The sequence below is a fragment of the Bos javanicus genome, chromosome 4 (genome assembly GCF_032452875.1).
Source record: "Bos javanicus breed banteng chromosome 4, ARS-OSU_banteng_1.0, whole genome shotgun sequence".
Lineage (NCBI taxonomy): Eukaryota > Metazoa > Chordata > Mammalia > Artiodactyla > Bovidae > Bos > Bos javanicus.
In genome coordinates, this window is record NC_083871.1 from 115,254,189 (window position 1) to 115,276,118 (window position 21,930).

Sequence of the window (21,930 nt, forward strand, 5' to 3'; positions counted from 1 at the left end):
CAAAATGAAGACCCACCGCTCACAAAGACTTACCGGATCCAAGTAAAGCCCATGGGCAGGTTATCACCTGCTTATCGGATGGCAGTAGTTTTTTATTAAAGACTTTTTATAAAGTTTTGGGGGAAAGAATATGCTACGGTCAGAGAATTAAACAAAGCTGGAAAGTAAAGTCTAACATAACTGAAATTCATGCTGGCCATGCAGCGTATCAGATTTTCAAAGGATTAATCCACTTAAGTAACACCTGCAGATAGATCCTTTCCTCTCAGTTAAATCAGAATCTGAAATTGATATTTCATTGGAATTATCTTTAGAGCATTTTCTTTTTTTCAAAAAAAACCCTACTAAACTTATTTAAAAAAAGCAGTTCTGCACCACTTTCTACATCAATAAAAAACAACAATCTAGGCATAACTAACCTAGAGGCCAAAACTAAGCGTCTCATTTCTGGCTCTAAATTTAGTATCTGATGCTCGTGAGATAAGACAATCTGTACAATATGCTTTATTTTTTCCCACCTTCTAGGTGATGTTAAGAGGGTCCCTAAGGTGACAGGCAACCTTTACCTAGAAGCCATTCTATCTGTTTTATAAACTGCTGGAATGTATACGTATGTCCTGACGTAGAGGAGTCTAGCGTCTGGAAACAGTGTGGCAAAGACAAGGGGGCACACGAGGCAGCCAGGACCCGCGTGTCAGCGGAGAGCCACCCTGCTGCCAGGACACAACCGTGAGGAGACCTGGGGGCAGCGAGGCGAACCCTCCACTGGCCTCAGGCTGCAGGGACGCGCCTGACCTTTGGGCGAGGAGTCGCTCAGGACGAGGTCCTCGTGGCCCTGCTCCACGACCCTGATGAGGAACACGGGGCGGCCGTCCTGCTCCTCGATGGAGCAGAGGTAGCGGCAGCGGCGGTTGGCGTAGCGCGTGCTCCAGTACAGCCGGCTGGCCTCGTAGCCCACGGGGAAGAGCGCCGTGGGCGAGTGGAAGGCCGGCATCTGCTGCGGGAGCAGCTGGCCGATGGCGTGGAAGACGAGGCTGCCCACGCGGAAGGTGTGCTCGCGCTCGCCGCGCTGCACGATGCTGGCGATCTGCCGCACCTCGTCACGCTGCACGTACACCCTCCTGAAGACGGCGAAGTAGCTCAGCTCCTGCTCGTGGAGGCCCTTTGGTTTGTGCATGGGACAAAGCATAGTTTTATCTTTAAAAAACATGCATTGTGCTTTAATGGCGCAAGTGAAGTGATAAATGTTGGTGCAGCGGAACCGGTGACAGCCGCCGGTGGCCCCCGTCTTGTGGCAGAAGACACACTTCATCTGCAGGCCCCTCCGCAGGGCCAGCTCCACGTTGATCAGGGCGCCAGCCTGGGTCTCGTAGACCTCCGTGGACCACAGTGCACAGTTCAGGTGGACCCACAGGTCCAGGTCGAGGTTGAGCAGCCTCGCCGGCCCGTCCGTCAGCCCGTCGCCCTCTTCGTGGCAGAAGCAGCACTTGCGGTAGTCTTTGGGCACAGGGTCGGGTTTCAGGGAGGTGCCCAGCTTCTTCAGAAACTCATCTATCTCCTCCTCGCAGGGGGGCTTGAAGGCCCCCTTGGGGACCACGATGTGGATGCTCCACTTCTTCCACTTCATCCCTCTCCACTTCTTAGGGATCGGCCTACAGTCTTCAAACCCACCGTGGACAGTTCTCAGCCGAGGCTTTAACTTGACTGTGACCTTAAGCTCATCAGGCTTTGCCTCCACTTTGGCTGCTTCAAAAGCAGGAGGGAAAGAGATGGGAGGGGATGCCGGGGGCGAGGCTCTCTCCTGGAGCTGTGGGAGGCAGTGCACGTCTAGCGTGGAGATGTTGTTACTGTACTGATGCGACGCTTTGGAAGGCAGCTCTTTTACAGGTGACTGCGGCAACGAAGGAACGGATTCCTGTGCAATCAAGAAACACACTCAAAAGAGTCATCCCAAAGCTCCAAAAGCAATTCTGCCTAAAACAAGAAACCAGGCAGTAGTTCTACCAGCGTGTGTGGGTCTGTAGGCGAGTGGTGAGGAAGCATGCACAGCAGATGTCGACGCGGGGCGTCCACCACACCGCGTGCACCTGTCAGGTACTGACCGGGGTGGGGGGGAGGGTTTCTCTACAAAGACTTAACTCTGGAGAACGTTCTGCGCTTAAACTTTCATGGATCCTCCTGTTTCAAATCATCATAAAGCCCGAAAACTCAGTGTTGCCACAGGAGTGAATGTAATTTACACAATGAAAAAGTGTTCTTTGTGAAACCAAATGAGAACTTAAATCTTCTATAAGCTTGTCCCACCCTCTGAAATTCCTGTTTGTTAATCCTAGGCTTAATAAATGGCATATATGTGAAAGATGGGGAAGATATCCCTATCAATAAGTCGTATTAACTTTTTCTCAGAGGCTGCCTGGCTCCCACTGAAGGGGCTGAGCTGAGACAAAAGCCCGGTTAGTTTCTGTTTAGATATAAAGTATCCTAAATGAATCAATAGCAAACCCGCCAAGTTCTCCCCATCCAGCCACATTCTGAAAAAAGACAAGCCTCACCAAAAATCCAGCAGCAGGCAGCGCTGTACACTGACATAAGCAACTATCTGGTGAAAAAAACAACTTCTCTCTTCGAGGCTCGTATATTTTGCAGTCTAAATTTATTTGGCACTTAGCTTGAATTTTATTACACCGGGCACTACTGCTTGTTAAAAAGTTAGATTCGGACTGAGACAGTCTGCATCTCACCTTGCTTTCTGAGTTTTTTGCTTGTGCAGTTGATGAATAGAGAATAAAGCAGTTGTTACTACAGAAGACAATGTCCCTCTCCACTCTGCTGGGGCCGTCTCGGGAACCCTGAAAAGCAAAGAGAAGGGTGTGGCAGCTCAACAAGTCAAAACTCAACAGAGAGGGGATCCACACAGAGCAGTGTCTGCTGCTGTTCTTAAATGTAGCAAAAAAGTAACTACAAGCCAATATTTAGCATAGAATAATTTAGCCACAGAGAAAACACATTAACAAACTCTCCATATTTCACTCTATTTAAAAGTAAGTGCCTCTGCTAGGATCCTACAGAACAGGCTGTTGCAGCTGCAAGCACATCAGACATGTGCCAACGCCACTTCCAGGAGGAGGCACCCACGGGCCCATCAACGGGCTCCTCTGGACACGGGAGAGGGACAGCGCCCAGGACACAGCAGGTCAGGGAGGGAACACCCGAGTACCTTGCTCACGAAGGCCAGATCTCTGACCGACTTCCTCACGCCGCTGCCCAGAATGACCACCTTGCAGTGACAGCACCACTGGGGCCTGAGCGCCGCGCTCTCTGAGATACCGAGACCGGCATCCTTGTATCCAGAGAGACCTGGGGACAGAGCGCTCGTGTCAGTGACAAGCACCGAGCAGCAGCCGGCTGCACAGCGGCACTGTGCCCATCTGCCGGGCACGGCGCACAGCACGCTGCTCCCGTTGTTCCCTGGGAGCCGTCTCCTAGGCAGTGGTTGCGGGGCGTCTGTTCTGTGCAGGACACTGGGGGACAAGGAAAGGAAGCTCTCCTCACACGGCTGGACACGGAGCTGGGAGAAGCGCAGAAGGAACCTGGGACACGCGTGTCATCTCTGGTCTACGTGTGAACCCCGGACACGTGTTATCTCCAGTCTGCATGTGAACCCCGGACACACAAGTGCCATCTCCAGTCTACGTGTGAACCCTAGACACACGCGTGTCATCTCCAGTCTATGTGTGAACCCTAGACACACGCGTGTCATCTCCAGTCTACGTGTGAAGTGAGTCGGGAGGGAGAGTGCTTCTGCTTGAAGGTGACGATGACACGAAATGTCTCACGGAAGGTGAAGAGGCTCACGCACCAGAGTCTCATGTGAGTGCAACAGGAAAGTCAGAGAGACAGAGAGATTCCGGGGCCAAGATAAAAACTAGGTCAGGACCCGGATTAGAAGGCCCGAGGTCCCCGCAGAGCACAACACTCGTGTGGCGTGGAGGTTCACGGGGAGAAGCAGGGCGGACCGGAGTGACTGAGTGGCCAGAGCTGAGGACTCAGCCTCTCCCAGTGAGGCCCGAGCGCGGCTGGGCTCAGGCAGCAGGTGAGCATGAACGAGACGCAGGAGCCCGGTGAGTGAAGAGCCAAGGGACACAAGGCAAGGCCAGGGAGGGGGGCCTTGCATGGCTGAGGCAAGGGCCACCCCTCTTGGCAGCGGGAATAGTGCCTGCGGCAGAGAAGGGCCTGGAGACGGCGTGGAAGAGAAGGGAAAGGACACAGGTGGGACAGCCTATCTGCCCCTTGGACGCAGGTGAAGTGGGCAGGGGGGTGAACAGGTCTGGGGGTGAACAGTCAGTGCCCCGCTGATGCAGGCTCTAATGCATCCCCAGGCACCGCAGGTCAGGTCACCACAGAAGACAGAACACACGGGGGTTAATCCACCAAGGACCAGGGCCGGCGTGTGACCTGTTAATCGCTGAGACCGAAGTGAGACTGTAGAGGAGGCGCGTGACTTTGGCGTCAAAAGCGTTTCGAGTTAGTGACACGTAAACCAGCTCACCGTTGCCTGCCGGAGGGAGCGGCGTGCTAGGCTGCTTCAGGTGCAAAGAGCTGGCTAGCCTGGGAGGGCGCGCAGATCCTGGTGGAGGCCCACGAAGAAATACACGCTGTCGATACTCCAAACCTGGGTTTACTCTGTGGCTACTGACCAAACCCACGGATGGAACATCTGGAGCATTACTAACCTCGTAGCTGTTAGGAATCCGAACATGGAGGAGGTCGGAAAATGCAGCCACAACACTGCTAATGTTCTAGAACAAAGGCAAACGCTGCGTTACCGCCCAGAGGAACAGAGGACACCGGGGAACACGCACGCCGGGACAAGCGCACGCACTGCAAGCAATCCGGCCATTCTTACTAGACCCGAGAGTCTCAGAGTCCAAACAAGGCTCTCATAAACAGAGGCCCTCGCACAGGGGCTCCGACCAACGCTAAGTGTCCATCAGAGCGCTAGACTGTTTTAGACGTTTAGCACGAGCAATGAGCTAATAATAAGCCTTGCCATGGTTTCTGCAGCTGGTCAGAAGCTTCCTTCAAGTGGACTCTTGCAGCTCTGGCGGAAGTCTGCCCTAATCTACGAGAACAAGCCACTATGTTCTGTGGACAACCGAAACACCCCGTCAGCGACTACGAGCCTGGCTGCCAACAACACGCCTTCAAGAATTAAGAGAGTCCTCAGCAACGTACTAATGTCTGATACGGGAACTGGAACACGTTCACAGCTGATGATAAAGTTCCTCACTGCTTAACTGTCTGTGCGAAAACAGTCATCAAAAGGTTGCTCTCTAAAGAGTGCTCCGCGTACACACATACACACTCTAAGGAGTGCTCCACATACACGCATACACTAAGGAGTGCTCCGCGTACACGCATACACTAAGGAGTGCTCCGCGTACACACAGAGACACTCTCTAAGGACTGCTCCGCGTACACACACACACACACACACACACTCTAAGGAGTGCTCCGCGTACACGCACACATTCTAAGGAGTGCTCTGCGTACACGCATACCCTAAGGATTACTCTGCATACACACACACACATTCTAAGGAGTGCTCCGCATACCCACACACACACACTCTAAGGGGTGCTCCGCATACACGCATACACTCTCTAAGGAGTACTCCGCGCATACACACACACACACACACTCTAAGGAGTGCTCCGCATACACACACACACCCTCTCTCTCTCTAAGGAGTGCTCTGTCTATACATTCTCTAGTAAAACAACGCGAGCTCTGACTCCACTCCGCCCTTTCTGTCTCGGCTTCGGCTGAGATTGGTTTGTTGCGCTCGGAGCAGCAGGCGTGTGAAGGGAGGCTCGGCTGGCCCTCGCCTGGTGCTCTTCTACAGTGTCAAGCAGCCAGTGCACCCTTACCTCAGCAGCTGTAGGGTGCAGGGTGATCGCCACAGATATCAGACCCGACCTGGGACCATTTGGGGACGAGCCAAAAGGTGACGTGAAAAATAAAGTGCCTGGCTCAGTTTTGATATCATTCCTTCTGGATTCCAAGCCTTAAAAAAACAGCAAGGACAAGCTGTGTGTTAAGCCTTTTCTAGATTCAAGCAGTAGCCAACCCTGCCCCATGCCGGGTGCCCCTACCTCTGCCGGCGTTGCTGGGAAGGATGGGGATGATGGGGGACGGCACAGGCTCCGGGGGCTCCTCTTTGACTAGCGACAGGTCCGGGTACCTGCTCACTTCCATCCCGACCACGCTCTCAGGGGAGGACGAGGGGACAAAGCTGTCGGGGCTGTCCCGCTCTGCCCCGTGCTCCTGCATCCTGAGGGGGGGGAAACACGTGTGACATATGGGCACATCCACCGCGGGGGCTTCCCGCAGCGGCCCCGCCTGTCACGCCTGTGACCTCACTGTGAGTGCACAGTGATGGCAACACAAGAAGCCACAGATTCAGTTCAGGCCAAATAGGAAATCCCTTGGAAAAAATAAGAAATGTGTTGAACTATAAAGTAACTGAAATGTACATGTCTTATGACTAAAGCTTCAGCATCCAAGTTTAAAGACCTGCCAGAGGAGGAAGATGTTCCATCTGTAACTCAGCACAGAAAGAAGGCTCCCAGCCCTGCAGGGTCCCAGACCAGCGAGACCACTGACATGTGTGCAGGCAGAGGGGCAAGTGCGTCCCCCACGTGGCCAGTCTCGGGGCAGACAGCTCTCCTATGGCTGCAGCTGACTTAGGGGAAGGGTGAGAATCTGAAGGCCTTGGGCTTCAGAGGCCTGTATTTTTCTTAATGAATAAAGTTAAGGTGAAAAAAACAGAAGAGGCTAGACCAGAAGCTAAAGGTTACCAAGGCAACTGGGGCTGGAAGGCAAGTGTGTCCTGGGCTAAACGTGGCAGGGAAGCCCGAGAGCCTGGGGTCTTGCCTGTCCCCGAGCAGACACCTTTGTGCTGAAGGATGTGGGGAGAAGCAGCGTTTCAGACGGGAGAGGGTCCCTCAACAACCCAGGGTGGGCACTAAATACGCATACCTAGGAAGCCGCCCACCACACGGGTCCTGACTCACAACTCGCACAAACCCAGCAGTGAGTGCAGGAGGAAGAGACCTGGATCCCAACTCTGGACAAGGCCTCCCAGTCGGCCCACAGCTTTCTCATTAATAAAGCAAAGGAACTTCACCTTGGACAATGACCTTTGAAATATTGTTCATGGAATACTGTGCATGGCCCACTGCTTTCTTGTCTATTTGATTATTTGCTGAATTTCCTGTATCAGGAGATTTCTAAAAATGCACAAATTCTATTTAATCGTAAGAATGTTTTATAACGGTTAAATTCTGAGGAAGATTACTCACCAAATTTTACCTTTTAAGTGTTTTTACATGCCTTTCCTATAGACATTATGCTATGCTGCTGCTGCTGCTGCTAAGTTGCTTCAGTCGTGTCCGACTCCGTGCGACCCCATAGACGGCAGCCTACCAGGCTCCCCCGTCCCTGGGATTCTCCAGGCAAGAACACTGGAGTGGGTTGCCATTTCCTTCTCCACATTATGCTATATACAAACACAAATAACGTTTTTTAATAAATGAAGTAACTAAAAAGTATTTGAGAACAAGGAACACCTACCTTAATTCCTCCTGATTGTTATGAGGTGGAGTTGGGAGCGAGGCGGGGACGTCCACAGTCTTAGGGCCTTGAGCAATCGCTCTGGCCAGCAAGTCGTCTTGTGGTCTGAAGGGCAGCTGAAACCCTTTAGATCCTAGGTTTTTGGTAACTGGAAAGTAAAAACACAAACCCCCAAGTACGTTCAGCCGAACTGATGGGCGGGAAGAACCCCACAACCTGACTGCCATCTCGCCGCGTGCATCAGCACGCATGGGCTTGGCCTCCTACCTTCGTGGCTCACCAACACGCCAGCTTTTCCAGCAAGCTCTTCAGTTGTTGCAAAACCATTTGCCATCTTCTGACAAGCCATAGGAGGTGGTGTAGGAGGAAGAGAGGCAGGGGGTGTTGGAGGATTACTTAAATTATTCTGCTGCAGGAGACCAAAAAATTTTAAAATTATATGCTACAGAGCAAATATGCCACGACCTTGCTAAAACTTAGTTCTGTGAATTTTTAGCACAGGGAAGCAAGGCTACAGAAATGTAATCAGATGCATCTTCATTCCTAAAGTGCACACCAAGAAGAAAAAGAGACGTGCAGGCCAGGAGGCTCTTGAGTGGAGCAGATACCCACAATCCTCTGGACACACTACCCACAGGCTCGCTTTCCCCAGCTTGCGTACTCAGCTTTGAAATTAAGAAGCAAATTGACACTGTGCCTCATTCAGTTCTATATGACTCACTTCAAGTTTCACTGTTAAAGCCAGTGAAGGATAGCTTTAAATTCAACCAATAAATAGTAATTAAGACATGCCCCAGTTCTATCAAAAATTTGAGAATTTAAGATCCCGTTCCAATAACTGCATCTCATATCTTAGGTATTAGCATCTGGATTGTCCAGAAATCTCAAAAAGAAGCAAAAGGAGTAGCAATAATACTAAACGGATTTAGCCATTAGAAATGTAGTTCTCTCCAAACAGTTCTCCCTGCTTGTCACCACTTTGTCATTGACTCATTTGTCTCTCGGGAACTGTTGGGATCTACCAACACCATCATGCTGACCAAGTGCAAGGCACAGGCTAACGTGTTGCAAAGACCTAGGAGCTCACGAAGACGATGAGGCTGTGTGGAGAACAGCCCACATCAGAAGAGAAGGCGTTTACAAGAGTCAGGAGAGGTTCTAACTGGAGAGGAAAGCGGACCACGATAATACACAGAGCACCACAAGAGAAGGACTTTAACGCTGAAGAAGAGACGCCCCAGGGACACTGATGATGCTCTCAAGTACTTTTGCAAAAAAAAAAAAAAAAAAGATTGCTTTACACAAGTTGGATGTGAAGTCAAGAATATTTAATGAGCCTATCATAAAACTTTGTTTAAAAAAAAAAAAACCATACCAAAGGATAGACATGGTTTAGTTTGGTATTATTTTAATAGCCTAAGGATTAATGCATAGTCGCAATTTGTACCTAAATTATTAGACTTAACATATTTTTCGGGGTTTTTCACTGTATTTTTTAGGGTAAATTCCTAACTACATTTTTTTTTATTCTATTTACTATGAATTTGGATTCATCTTAAGAATTAACAAAGATTTCTAAGACACTAAGTATTTTCCCCTATCACAGAAACACATAATGGATGTTTTTCCACAGTGCGTATTCTGACCTATACAAAAATTTCAGAAGTTTATACTGGAAAACACTTTACTTGGTAAAGTTTTAACCTCTGAGTTGAACTCAAGTTTAAATGGAACCTGGAAGATTAGATGTAAACTAGATGGAAAAACGAGACCAGCTCTACCAATTAGGCTATGGTATCCAAAAGAGGAGGCAAGGCAACAGCTGGGCAGAGAAACATACCTTGTAGATCAACTGAGAATAGTAATCCGAAACCCCTTCAAGGGCGGCACTGCCAAAAGCTCCTAGAAGCCGATTCCCACTATTAAGCGGGCCACTGCCGTAAGGAAGAAAGTGGGCAAAGTTCACTCCAGTGACCGGTTCCATTAGAGGGAGCAGAGAGAGCTGCTATTGAAAAACACATTTGAGAGTGATGTACACGGCAAACACAGCAAGCGTTTCTCCATTTTCCTAAGACCCACGGCAACTCAGCCAAATAAGGCTTGAGAAAAATAAGACTTACAAATTTCAAGTGTCAAAATGCTGGAATAAGTGAGAGAGACTACAGGATCTTTTTGAGATATACTTTAAAATGAGCCTTATCCTCATCTGTCTTAAAGAGATGCTGCCAGGCATCTAGCAAGAAAACACCTTCCTTCTCGCGGCTGAGCAAGACTCGGGGCGGACCTGAGGCTCGGTGCCCCCAGCGGCCCCCTCAGCAGCTGTCTCCCACCTTCTGCGACAGCCACGAAGGTGTAAGGATGGACTTTACTACGGGAGAGACCAACGCCTGCGTTTCTCTGCGTCCAGAGTCACAAGGAATGAGGACAGAATTTTCCTGGGTACTGAGGCTGCTCCCTTAGAGTGTAAGTAAATCTCGACAATCCAGCTATTTTAAAGTAATTTTGGGGTGCCAATAGAGGAGGTGCAATTTGCTTGCAAACAGGAAATCTATTAGGCTCCTTGTTGAGATATCTCTTACCCCTCTACTTTTTGGAAATGATGGCAACCAAGAGTTACATAGGGCTGAAAAAGCATCTGACGTCTCACTTCCTTGAAATTTACAGGGGCTCTCCAGGAGACTCACCTGTTTGAGGTGGGTAAAGGTGTCGCTGGTGGAGTACAGAGCTTGTCTCTCCTCGTCCTCCTTCTTCCTCTTCTTTGACCGAGGCGCTGCTTTCTCCCCAGTCCTCTGAGTCCTTTTGCTTCGCTGTTTCTTGGTTTCACTTCCTCCATCTGTTTTTGGCAACTGGTTGTTGCCACATCCAAAACCACCTTGCACTTGAGCCCCCAAAGTTTGCTAGTGTAATTGGAAAGGTTAAGAAAGCAGTGAACCATCCACGTGCTTGACTTTCAATTCCTGCTAACCCAGCTCCATCCTAAGACACACACTCCCCAGGTGGGTACCCCAAGCTAAGGAGGGAAGATGGGGGCCTCAAAAGGCCAGCCTCATGAGAACAGCCTTCCCCCCTTTCAGACACGACTCTCAGGTACGGAAACCAGGAACAGCTGCAAAGCTTGGCGACAGAGAAGAGCTCGTCCCCTTTCAGAGACGCGCAACCCCTGGCCTGTCCGCCTGCCCTGGAGCCGCTGACAGTCCAGAGCCCCCTCTTCTCTGGGCTTGGGAAAGGGTGCTCTGGGGCTGGGGGAACAGGCGCCCCACGCGAAGGCTGTGCAGGTCTCTGCACAGTGGTCACGGCGCCTTATCCGGGCTCGCCTTAGGAAGGGGTGAAGTACAGGTGTGTGGAAGCCACTGCCAGGCCCAGAAAAGCATACTGCCTCTCAGTCGCGAAGCCCAGCCAGCCTCAGAGAGTGAAGCAGACAGACAACGTGTTTCGTTCCAGTGAGTCCACAGCCACACATATGACCGATTACCAACCGCTGCACACTTCGAGCCACTGAAAGGAGACCTACACAGTAACAAATAAGCCTTTCCTTTACTTTCATCTTCACGGCTAAGAACAAACTAGGCATTAAAGAAGTTTTTAAGGGCAGTGCTATCAATACCTTAAAGATATAGGACTCTTTTTAGGAGTCTTTATTTCTAAACTTGACACTCAATACTTGGCTATAGGCAAGTACAGTTCCTAGACTTACTTTAATGTGCTCTGCACTGAATCTTTGGGGGTTTACAGATTATAGTCTAAATAACATCATGCATAGATGGCAACATTTTTCTGTACAAGGCCAAAAGGTGAGTATCTTATCACTGACTCAACAGGCATGAGTTTGAGCAAACCTGGGGAGATGGTGAAGGACAAGGAAGCCTGATGCGTTGCAGGCTATGGGGTCTCAAAGAGTGGACACAATTGAGTGACTGGACAACAACAAATACCTTCTGCTTTGCAGGCCATACACCGTCCGTCGCAAACACTCCACTCTCTGCCCCGACACCACAAAATCAACTACGGCAACCCATGAACTGATGAGTTTGGCTCTGGGCTAATGAAACACTTTCAATTCATGGACACCAACCTTGAGGATCATAATTTTCACAGGTTGTGCAACGTCACTTGCATATTTTATTCAACCGTTAAAAACACAAAAACAAGTCTTAGCTCATACAAACGAGGCTATGGCAGCAGGCACACGGCGCCCGCCCCAGGGCTGACCCGAGGTTCTCCAGGGGAGGTCCCCAGAGAGGCAGACAGTAGCCCCCAGGACGGGTGCCCATTCTCTGGTCCCACCCCAGACCTGCCGGATGTGAACCCGGGCGGGGGGCCGGCCAGTGGTTTGCCAGGCCCTCCAGGTGACTCTGGCACGTTCACGTTCCAAGGGCCCTGGCCTACAGCTATGCCTCTCGTGTCCGCGTGAATGTGAATCATCTGGGATCTTGTTAAAAACACATTCTGATTGGTACGTCGGTGCTGGGCGTACAAGATTCCACTTCCTAAACAGCTCCTAGGTGAGACTGAGCCCCAAGGACAGCATGGGGATGAGTACGGAGCAAGGCCCAAGCAATTCTCTGTTGTTCTCCAGTCATTAAGTCCTGTCTGACTCTTTTGCGACTCTATGGGCCGCAGTCTGCCAGCTCCTCTGTCCATGGGATTTCCCAGATAAGAATACTGGAGTGGGTTGCCATTCCCTTCTCCAGGGGATCTTCCCAACCCAGGGATTGAATTGGGTCTTCTGCATTGCAGGCAGGTTCTTTACCACTGAGCCACCAGGGAAGCCCCAAGCACTTCTTACTGGCTTATAAGAGAATCATCAACCAACTGCTTGTTAGATGTGCAGGGTCAGGCCCTGTAAGTGCCTAAGAGAATTCTCCCGTCCTCACAATGACCCTAGAAACCAGCTATTACTATACTTCAAAGAAGACTTTTAATTACAGAAGAACACAAAAGATGAAAAATTATCCAAAAGTTTGCCTGAGATAGAAACAGTTCACATTTTAATGTTTCCGATCTTTCATCTATGCTTACATATATTATGATAAAAACACAATGAACCATACTCAGTATTCTTTTATTCTGGTGGCTGTCTTTTAAACTTGATATGCGGTTTGTCCCCTGTGACATTAAACATTCACACATAGCACAAACTTTAATGGCTGCAAACAATCTGTGTAACATTCAGATATACATATATGGAAACATCAGATGAGTAACTAGAATACTGGATTTAGGTTGCTTTCTCTCATTCTTATCTATCAGTAAAGACAAAGCCATCCAGCAGCTTTTGTGTGTGGTCACATCTTTGTGCCTACTAGAATGTCCCACTCCTCCTGCCTGGCCACCAGATGGTCACAGGTGTGCACCGCCTTCCATAATACCTCAGGCACAGGGTGGACCCTAATTCTTTTCATCCTTGTGCAACCCACTGACAGGGAGCATTACTGGTCCTGTTTTACAGGTGAGGAATCCGAGGCACAGAAAGCCTGGCCTGCCCAGGCTGCACCGTGGAGAGAGAGGAAACACGGACTTAACACAAACTGAGCGGGTGATCGCTCCACGTCAGCAAAGGCTTCGCCCCAGCACCACAGGTAATGGCCACTTCTGTGAGGGAAGACAGTCTCGGCACAGAGGGAGACGGGGCTGTCCAACTACGGCCACAACAGTTTCGCCTTGAGCGTGACTAGAAAGTAAATGGATTTCACCGTCTGTAAAACGGGAGTAATAACTGAGCCTGTGTTATCTCAGGGCAAGTGCTCAGTGCAGTGTAACCCCTGGAATGTGGTTAAGAAGGCATCACTCTGGTAACCTAGGACCCTGCTCCCTGCTGCCTCCAAAACGGACAAACACGCGACACAGTCCAGACGTTTATACACATATATACACGAGCTGACCTCGCCCTTGTTCCACTGCAACACCCAGCAGCAGCATTTTTTACGTATAATTGCTAGTGGTGTTAAGACAAACTTCAATTCACCGAGTGCCGACTCTGTGGCGAGCACTGTGTCAGGCACGGAGGACAGAAGGGGGCTCGGGTGCAGTCTACCCCTTTCAGGAGTCACCTGCATTCAGAGGCACTAGAGACGCTGCACGTGAGCACGCGGGCACTCACTCGCTGGCTGGGCTGAGACAGTATCTGGGGAAGATGATTCTAGAACTGAGTTTTGAAAGACAAAGACATTGGCCAGATGCGAATTCTCTAAGACCCTCAGGGGCTGCAAGGCGCCCAGGATTCCCAGGGCCAGAGGAGGCGACAGACTGAGTGGCAACAAAACTGCCTCTGGGCTGATGACAAATACGCCTGAAAACCTCACCACCACCAAAATCCACAAAATTCATGTCTGAGTCTCTGCAATCAGCACTCAGTCTCTACTGAATCAGACAAAGAAGGAAAACAAAGAGAAAGCCGATACTTGCAAAACGAAAGGCTCCATGAACAACTGCACACGTGGACAATTAAATTCACCAGTCCATTCCACTCAGTTAAAAAAAAGAAAATCTAATTTGAGAAGTTCTGTAGGGAATTTATGAATACAACAGCAATGGCACTGCAGCTTTTGAAAGGTAAGACAACTAGATAAACCCCTACCACCGAAAAAACTTGCTGTGGGAAATATCTCAGGGAAATTCACTGGAATGCAGGAGATGGCATCTTACAGAGGAATATTTACAAGGGAATTCTGCACACAAATGAAGAAGCAAATCCAGTGTTCTGTAACTAAAAAACGGAAAAATACTGACACGTGGAAAACCACAAAGGTAAAATGACGTCTACACGTTAAGCCCGTGTGTGTAACGTGAAGTGTTAACACTGTGAAACAGAATGGATCCCCGTACGCACTACAGGGGCGCGTGAGCTACTTTGTTATCGCGAAGAAGTTAAGGGAAACTGCACGCATTCTGCAGTTAGGACACACAGACACTTACTTCTCTGCTTGAGTGAGACCCACTCAGCATGGTGATGATCAGCTGATGGGACCCGTTAGGTATGAAATGCTCTACCCTACACATCCCTGATTTTTGAAAAACATAATAAATTATTCTTGATAATAATTTATGGGTATAAATCAAAACACGAGGTCCACGTTGTGAATTTTCCTCCATAATAAAAAGGTTACAAAAGGTCGGCACTAATCTGTTGTAACCATAAGGTGAAACAGGAGAGGACAAAGGACACTGTGGTTTTCCTGGGCCATACTTACCACCTCAGCTGGGTTCTGCCTCTCGACCAGTTTGCCGTCCTTCGTAGAATCGTCTTCTGAACAAAAACTACCTTCGGGTTTCTGATTTAAAAGGGAAGATGTCTTTTTATTTTTCAGCAGGTGCTTCAGAAGCTCATTGCCCGAGTCCCCTTTGGTAGCAGGAGCCCCGGTGGCTCGGGGAGGGCTGTGCGCAGGGCAGGTGGTGGCGGCTGTGGCCTGCTCCTCAGCCTGGTCCTCGGGGAGCTGCTCGGCTTTGGGTGCTCCTAGGCCCGGGCCCTGCTCCGGCTCGGGGGTCTCCAGTTTTGCCTCTTGGGCAGCGGCAGGGGTCTCCACGGAGAGCTTCTCTGCCTCTGACTCCGCATAGGTCTGCTGATCTGGGGTTCCCTGTGTGAAGTCCCTGCCAGGTGGCTGGACCTCTGGCTCGGCGCACAGCAGACCTGTTTCCCCGCTGGGCAGGGGCGGGCCCGTGGGCTCTGGCGCCTCAGGTCCTGCCAGCTGCGGGGGCTCACTGGGCACGGGCACGGCGGGCATAGAGGTAGTTTCTGGGACGTTTGGGGTCAGCGGGGCAGTGATGTCCGAGTGGGGGGTGGACGGCGCCTTGGCCGACTCCACATCCTCGTCCTTCTTCTTCTTCCGGGTCCTCTTCTTTTTCCCTTTCTCTTCCGGGATTATGTCAGAATACAGCTGGATGAGCGACTGCGCCGAGCCGGGGTAGCTCTGCCCCTGGGTGACGGCCGGGTCCTGGCCGCCAGGGAGACCGCTGCTGGCCGTGGGGAGAGCAGGTGCGAACGGCGGCCTCGCGGGGGACGGCTGGAAGCCAGGCCCAGGAAGACCACCATGGACCTGCTTCACGGGGTGGAAACTTGGGCTTCCTCCTGCAATAGAGGGCGACTCGGGGACAAAGGAGGGCGGTCCCGTCTGCCTCCGTTCGTTGGTCTGCAGGAAACCTGGGGTTGGGGGTGAGCTGAGAGACGCCTGCTGCATACTCTGGGGCTGCACCGCCTGCCCCATCTGGTGCTGCGGAGACGGTGGGAGGGGCCGCGGGGGCGGCACGAAGTCGCGGGGAAGGTCTGCGCCGTAGAACGGGAGCTGGGGCGCGGGTGGCCGGCTGCTCGGCTCGGAGCCCATCAGGCCGCGCTGCTCCAGCTCCAGCCGCTGCTGCAAAGCTCTCTGTCTGTCGACTTCCTGCATGAGTTGGATCCGCTGTCTCTCCTGCTGTTCCCGGAGACGCTCCTTACGTTCTCGTTCTTGAAAACTTTCACTAAATGGGTTATTGTCATCGAATTCCACCCGAGGTGGCGGACCACTCTGGGGATTTGCATTTGACACGGCCCCTGGGGCTGGTGTGCAAGTTTTTATTGGTAACTGTGCAACTGGAGGCTGAATCCTAGGAGGGTTGAGAGGGAGGTGAGGAGGAGCACTGGGAGGTTGCCACCCAGGTAAGCTGGGCATTCTGGCTGGGCTGCTGTGGCCAGGCATGACTGCAGGGTGCTGCAGCTGCGGGGGCACCATTGGGAAGCTGGGCTGGCTCATGGCAGGCGGGGGGGCACCCGGAACCAGGGGCGGCTGGGGCTGGACACCAGGCAGAACGGCGGGCGGGGGGGCCATTGCACATTGCTGCTGCTGCTGCTGCTGCTTAATCCGGTAATCTTCAATCAACTCGGCATGCTCTTTCTGCTGTTTACGAATCTGGAATCAGAGAAGTCAGTCCTGCTCATTATATATGTACTTACTACAGGCTTCACACAACACTGGCTGATGGTAAGGGTGTAGGTGACACAGAAGGCACTTAGACCTTGTAGAGGCAAAATTATTTCGCTTATTAGGCAACGGCAAACATCACCCCCTCCAAAAACTCTTACACTAAAAACTGCCAATCTTTTCGATAATAAGATGTTTCTAAATATGAAATACCAAAAACAAATTTGAAAAACATTTTTTGATAATAATATTAAGAAAATCTTACTCTGAAAGTCATAAGCTTTTTAAAGTATTTAAAAAAAGACAATAAGGGATTCCCCGGAAGTCCAGCGGTTAGGACTCCACACGCTTCACTGCTGTGGCCCGAGTTCAAACCGTCACTGGGGAACTGAAGTCCCACAAACTATGTGCCGTGGACAAAAAAAAAACACACAAAAAAACAAAACCAAGACCATAAACAAAGGTTATACAGCAATCAGCTAATCGTGATGCCTTAGAGGTTAGACTAACTATGAGATTTAACTCAAAATTTAACCATTTAAATGTTAAGATTTCATTTAAGTATACAAAATTGTACAGCATGTTAAAAAAAAAAAAGATGAATTAGTAGCACACGTACCACACCCTCCCATCCATGTTAAAAAGACTAGATTGGTAAAAGTCCTTGAAAGTAAATGGGTATCATTTCTGAAATATGGAGACGCTCTGGGGTGGTATTTTGAACACTTCCTACTAGGCTCCTAACACCATGGCTGACTTGTGTCAGGGAGCTAGCTCATCCCAGACCTGTGGTGGCCCCGGGGGCAGACGCTCGGGACCCCCTTGGTAAAGATGTAAGCCAGGTCCTGAGAACACACCGCCTCACGCAGGGAGCTAGGAGACAGGGCCGGGAGACAGGGCCACGAGACGTGCGTGTTCTGCACAATGGCTGCATTTCCGCATACTGGACTCGTGCACTGACCCAAATGCTGACAGCTTTTCAACTTATTATCAACAGGTTCCCAGGCCGACCAGCATATTCTCTGCACACATCGTTTGGGCCTGTTTCCCAGTGGCTGGAACTCCTACCTGTTCTCCTCTCTCTGACTGGCTTCCTACTAGAACTGAGAAAGTCACCACTGGACTTTGGTGAAGGAGAATGAACACACAACAAGCACCCAGAACACGATCTGCATACAGAAGGTGCTGAGCCAGGCCTCTCCTAGGACATTTTACAAGTCTCTTAAGAACACGTCGTTAAAGAGATGACACTGGATTGCCGCCAAAAGATGATGTGTCCCATTTTCCAAGTATAGCATTAATTTCTAAATAGGATTTGATCCACGTATATGCAAAAAACTAGGCCCTCATCATAAAAAATTTATAGAAATACACCAGAAGGCAGTAACAAAGCTAAAAATAATTTATAAAAGAATCCTTAAAAGCATATTTACTTGCAGTAAAAAATGGCCCCAGAAACTAAACTGAAAGAGAAATGAAACCTCACTCTGGAAGAGTCCTAGTTTTAAACAAGGACTGTAATCGCCAGAGAGGGGGCAGAGGAGATGGCGAGATGGCATCACTGACTCAACGGATGTGAATTTGAGCAAACTCTGGGAGACAGTCAGGGACAGGAGAGCCTGGCATGCTACAGAACATAGCGTTTCAATGAGTTAGTGACAGATCAACAACATAGCTTGCAGATAAAATGCCTCATCAGCTATCGCATCTATCTCCACAATGACTCAGCAGATTCTTTACCTGTTGTTGTTCAGTTGCTAAGTGATGTCCGACTCTTTGGGACCCTATGAACTGTAGCACAGCAGGCTTCCCTGTCCTTCGCTCTCTCCTGGAGCCTGCTCAAACTCATGTTGGTTGAGTCAATGATGCCATCCAACCATCCTGCCAGCCCCTTTCCTCCTGCCCTCCCTCCTTCCTGTGTAAAGTGGTGATGACACCCCCTTGTTCAGAAGGTTAGGTAAGACAGGGCATGTGACTAAGCTCCCTATGCAGAAAGCTCTTCTGTGATGTCTACCAAGTCAATCAAACTGCTCTTTTCTACTATTAACTTGGAGAATAAAATTTATGTTGACAATCAAAAACAAGATGGACCTTTCTTATGTATAATTCTATGCATTTCAAAACAGGTGGAGACCAGTGTGGCTGTCACCACAGCCAAGAGACAGGCCACTGCCCCTCTGTGGTCAAATCCTCCTCCCCCAGCTCTAGGCCCTGGCAAGCTCTAAACTACTGTCCAACTATGTAAGTCTGTCATTTCAACAATTTTCCATAAATGGAATCAATATATAACTTATTGGGATTAGCTTCTTTTACTCAGCACAATGCTCTTGCTGTATCTACCCCAGCTGTGGTGTATTTCAGCAGTTCCATTCTTTTTGATTGCTGAATAAGTATTTCATCATTCAAATGTACCACACTTTGTCCAAACATTCACCATCAAAGGATGGTGGGGGGGGGAGCGGCGGCGGGCAGTGTGGGGGTGTCCCAGTTTTTGGTGACTGTGTTAGAGATACTATCCGTATGTGTACGCACAGGTTTTGGGTGAACCTAAGTTTTTAATTCAAGTAAATACCAAGAGGTCCCTTAATGCATTTTAAACACTATTACTCTTTTATTTTAAATAAAAAGCTCAAGTTTTATCTCTGTAAGTGTAACTGCTATTTCAGTATGAACATTTTGAGAACCATCAGGTCTATAATGGAAGATAACAACCACCTGGTCTTGTATTTCAGGAATGAGTCCTTTACAGTCAATGTATATTAAGATCAAAATACTGAGAGGGAACACTAATAAAAACATAGTATAAAAAAACAACCACCAGAATGATTCAAATGCTCCATCTGAAATTCCACTGGAGACTAGGGAACCAAAGACAGGGCAAGGCAAAGGTCAACTCCAAGTACTGACAGAAAACCGAGGCTCTCCCCAAGTGCTATCTCCAGCAAAGCTGAAGAGTGCAAGGTGACCCCTCAGTGCAGGGAGAGTACCTCAATTCCTCCCGCTCTATCAGCTCCAGCAGGGTTTCCTACGTCAGGGCCAGGACGACGCGGCTTGTCAGAGGCGCCTGCGGCAGTGCGTGCTGTGTGACCATGACTCTGGGGCAAGGACTGGGGCAGTCACGCCCCCACGAAGAGGTCTGAGAGCTGTCATTTCTGACAGCGCACTTCTGCGTGCCACTCACCACCAACCAAATCCATTCATGATTAATCGCGAGCAGGCTCTGTGTTACCTGCTCCAGCTGCTTCTGGACCATGCTCTGCTGCTCGGTGACGTGCTTGAGCTGCTCGGCATCCTCCTCTGGGAACTCTCGCCCAGCCTTCTTGGCGGTACGCTGCTTAGCTGAAAGGGCCTTCTTGGATTTCCTGTGCGCGCCAATTTGTTCTTCCAGATATTTCTGCTGCATCTGAAGCAGCTGTTGGGTCTCCTGAAGCCATTCTTCGTACTGTTTACGTTGTGAATCATCTGAGGAAAAGATTAAAATTCACCTGTGTTAATTTTCTAAAGAGTCCAACACAAGATACACAAATCCATTTTGTAAGGAAACAGTTTCACCATGACCTTGTCATAGGTATTGTGAAAACATAATACTAAATATTAGACCACAATGCAATGATAGAGTAGAAGATTTTAGAAAAATATTTAAGAAAACTAAAGAATGCATATTCTTAGGACACAGGCTAACCTCATACCTATAAATACTATAAACCCAATCTCTGAGAAGCAGAAGACTTATCTGATAGGATACTTTTTATCTACTAAATTATCGAATTCTCTAACCCGAAAGCCACTATTAACTAAAATAAAACTACATTTGTATTTGATTAACTCAACATTACAGATTTTGAAGAGACGAAGTAAGATGCAGCCTACCAAGGTGCAGAGCATGGATCAGGTATCATTTCCCATGCTAACTGTCCAAAGTTTATAAGGTTTCCCCTATTTCTAAATAGTGAAAACATGTCCTGAACTAACAGGGAAAGAACCTAGAATGTTTTAGAAAGGACCAATATGAAGTCTGTTTTATAAAGGAAATCTGTAAGTTAAAAAAACTGATGATTTTTAAGAATTTTGTCATTTATATTCCTATAAATAAGCCATTAACCAAGTAAAATCTTTTCCACTTGTATGACTGTCATTAATATCTCCCCAAACAGTTGTATCTCTTCCTCTTGTAGCAATATTCCTACTTTATTCTTTGAGGGCACTTTACTTCACTGATGCCAAGTTAAGGAAAAAAAAAGTCATCTTATGTTGTGAAATTCAGAATATACCATTTTGACTCACTTTAAGACAAAGAAATGAATAAATACAATTCCAAGAAGGACATTAGCTGAAAAATTACATCAATGATAACAGAATATTGTCATACAATAAGAATCCACCCAAAGTCAATGGGCACAATAAAGCCAGAAAAAGCCAGTTGGTTATAGTAGTTCACTTGTTTTTAAGGCAAATATGTATTCAAATTATAATCATTAATGAAAGGGGAATTTCAAAAGGTTGGACTTTGGGTTTGTTCTTAAACCCAGAAGTTCCATCTGTGTATGAACTTGAATCTCATCTACTAAATTTGCAGGGCATTGTTCTAGAACAGGCTTTTTCACAAGATTTCAGAAGTTCTGCTTCTGGTAGAATGAGACCTACCGCAAGGAAAGCCTTTCTGGTTTCTGGAACCAGGAGAGCAGAGGTGAGCAAAATGAAAAATAACGGTGAAAAAAAAGTTAGCTAGACAGTCTGGAGAGTTCAGAAAGGTTCAGTTTGGGGAGAACTTTAAACGCTATCCTGAAGCACCGTGGGACCCCTGAAGGTAACTAGGAGGATGTGGTAGCATCCTGCATCCCTGACTTCTTCACACCATGCTGCTAAGCCCGGCTCCTCTTTAAGCACACGCCCTTTGCTGTTCCCATTTAGTGTCCTTGTCACTGACAGACAGTCATTAGAAAAGAAGTGGTTTTACGCCACAGATTGTGAAGTGCCCAGTCTATATACAAAAAGAGCAGCAGCACTGAAGAGAACGGGGAGATGATTTTTCTGTATTAAAATACTCATCTCTAACCATAAGTATTCATGCACAGAAAAAGGAAAAGCAATGAAATACATGCCTTGAGGAAGAGGACCCTAATAGGGCAGCAGTGATGTTTAATAAAAGATTGAGGGCACTCTGACTTCAAATAACACACCTACACTAACTCCAAGATTTTAGAAGAACACAAATATAGTGCAAACCAGCAATCCCCAGAGAACACGTAACTGATTAGATTTATACTTACTGACAAAGCCTGGACCAAAATTTGGAGGATTAGGCCTAGAAATCTGATGTGTTATACTGCCATCCTAAAATAAGTAAAATTTACAAATAGGTTTATTCCACATTTCAGTTAAAGGGGGACAAAAACTTAAAAAA

The 21,930-nt window shown here is 48.6% G+C and overlaps 1 protein-coding gene across 21 annotated transcripts in view; it reads right to left on the minus strand.

Moving 5' to 3' along the window:
• The window catches only part of KMT2C (lysine methyltransferase 2C), a 253,773-nt gene that overhangs the window by 8,944 nt on the left and 222,899 nt on the right, over positions 1 to 21,930 (minus strand). For 13 of the 21 annotated variants that reach the window (XM_061415258.1, XM_061415254.1, XM_061415267.1 and 10 more), the window contains 13 exons: positions 21,797 to 21,860; positions 19,756 to 19,988; positions 14,826 to 16,514; positions 10,320 to 10,532; positions 9,476 to 9,640; positions 7,903 to 8,044; positions 7,636 to 7,783; positions 6,156 to 6,334; positions 5,931 to 6,067; positions 4,550 to 4,799; positions 3,218 to 3,357; positions 2,742 to 2,849; positions 796 to 1,915 (listed from right to left, as the gene is read on the minus strand). In XM_061415258.1, coding sequence (XP_061271242.1) covers positions 796 to 1,915; positions 2,742 to 2,849; positions 3,218 to 3,357; positions 4,550 to 4,799; positions 5,931 to 6,067; positions 6,156 to 6,334; positions 7,636 to 7,783; positions 7,903 to 8,044; positions 9,476 to 9,640; positions 10,320 to 10,532; positions 14,826 to 16,514; positions 19,756 to 19,988; positions 21,797 to 21,860 — 4,588 coding nt within the window. Of the gene's footprint in view, positions 1 to 795; positions 1,916 to 2,741; positions 2,850 to 3,217; positions 3,358 to 4,549; positions 4,800 to 5,930; positions 6,068 to 6,155; positions 6,335 to 7,635; positions 7,784 to 7,902; positions 8,045 to 9,475; positions 9,641 to 10,319; positions 10,533 to 14,825; positions 16,515 to 19,755; positions 19,989 to 21,796; positions 21,861 to 21,930 lie in introns of those variants that run through there. The other 8 variants (XM_061415260.1, XM_061415256.1, XM_061415265.1 and 5 more) reach the window with 5 other exon arrangements.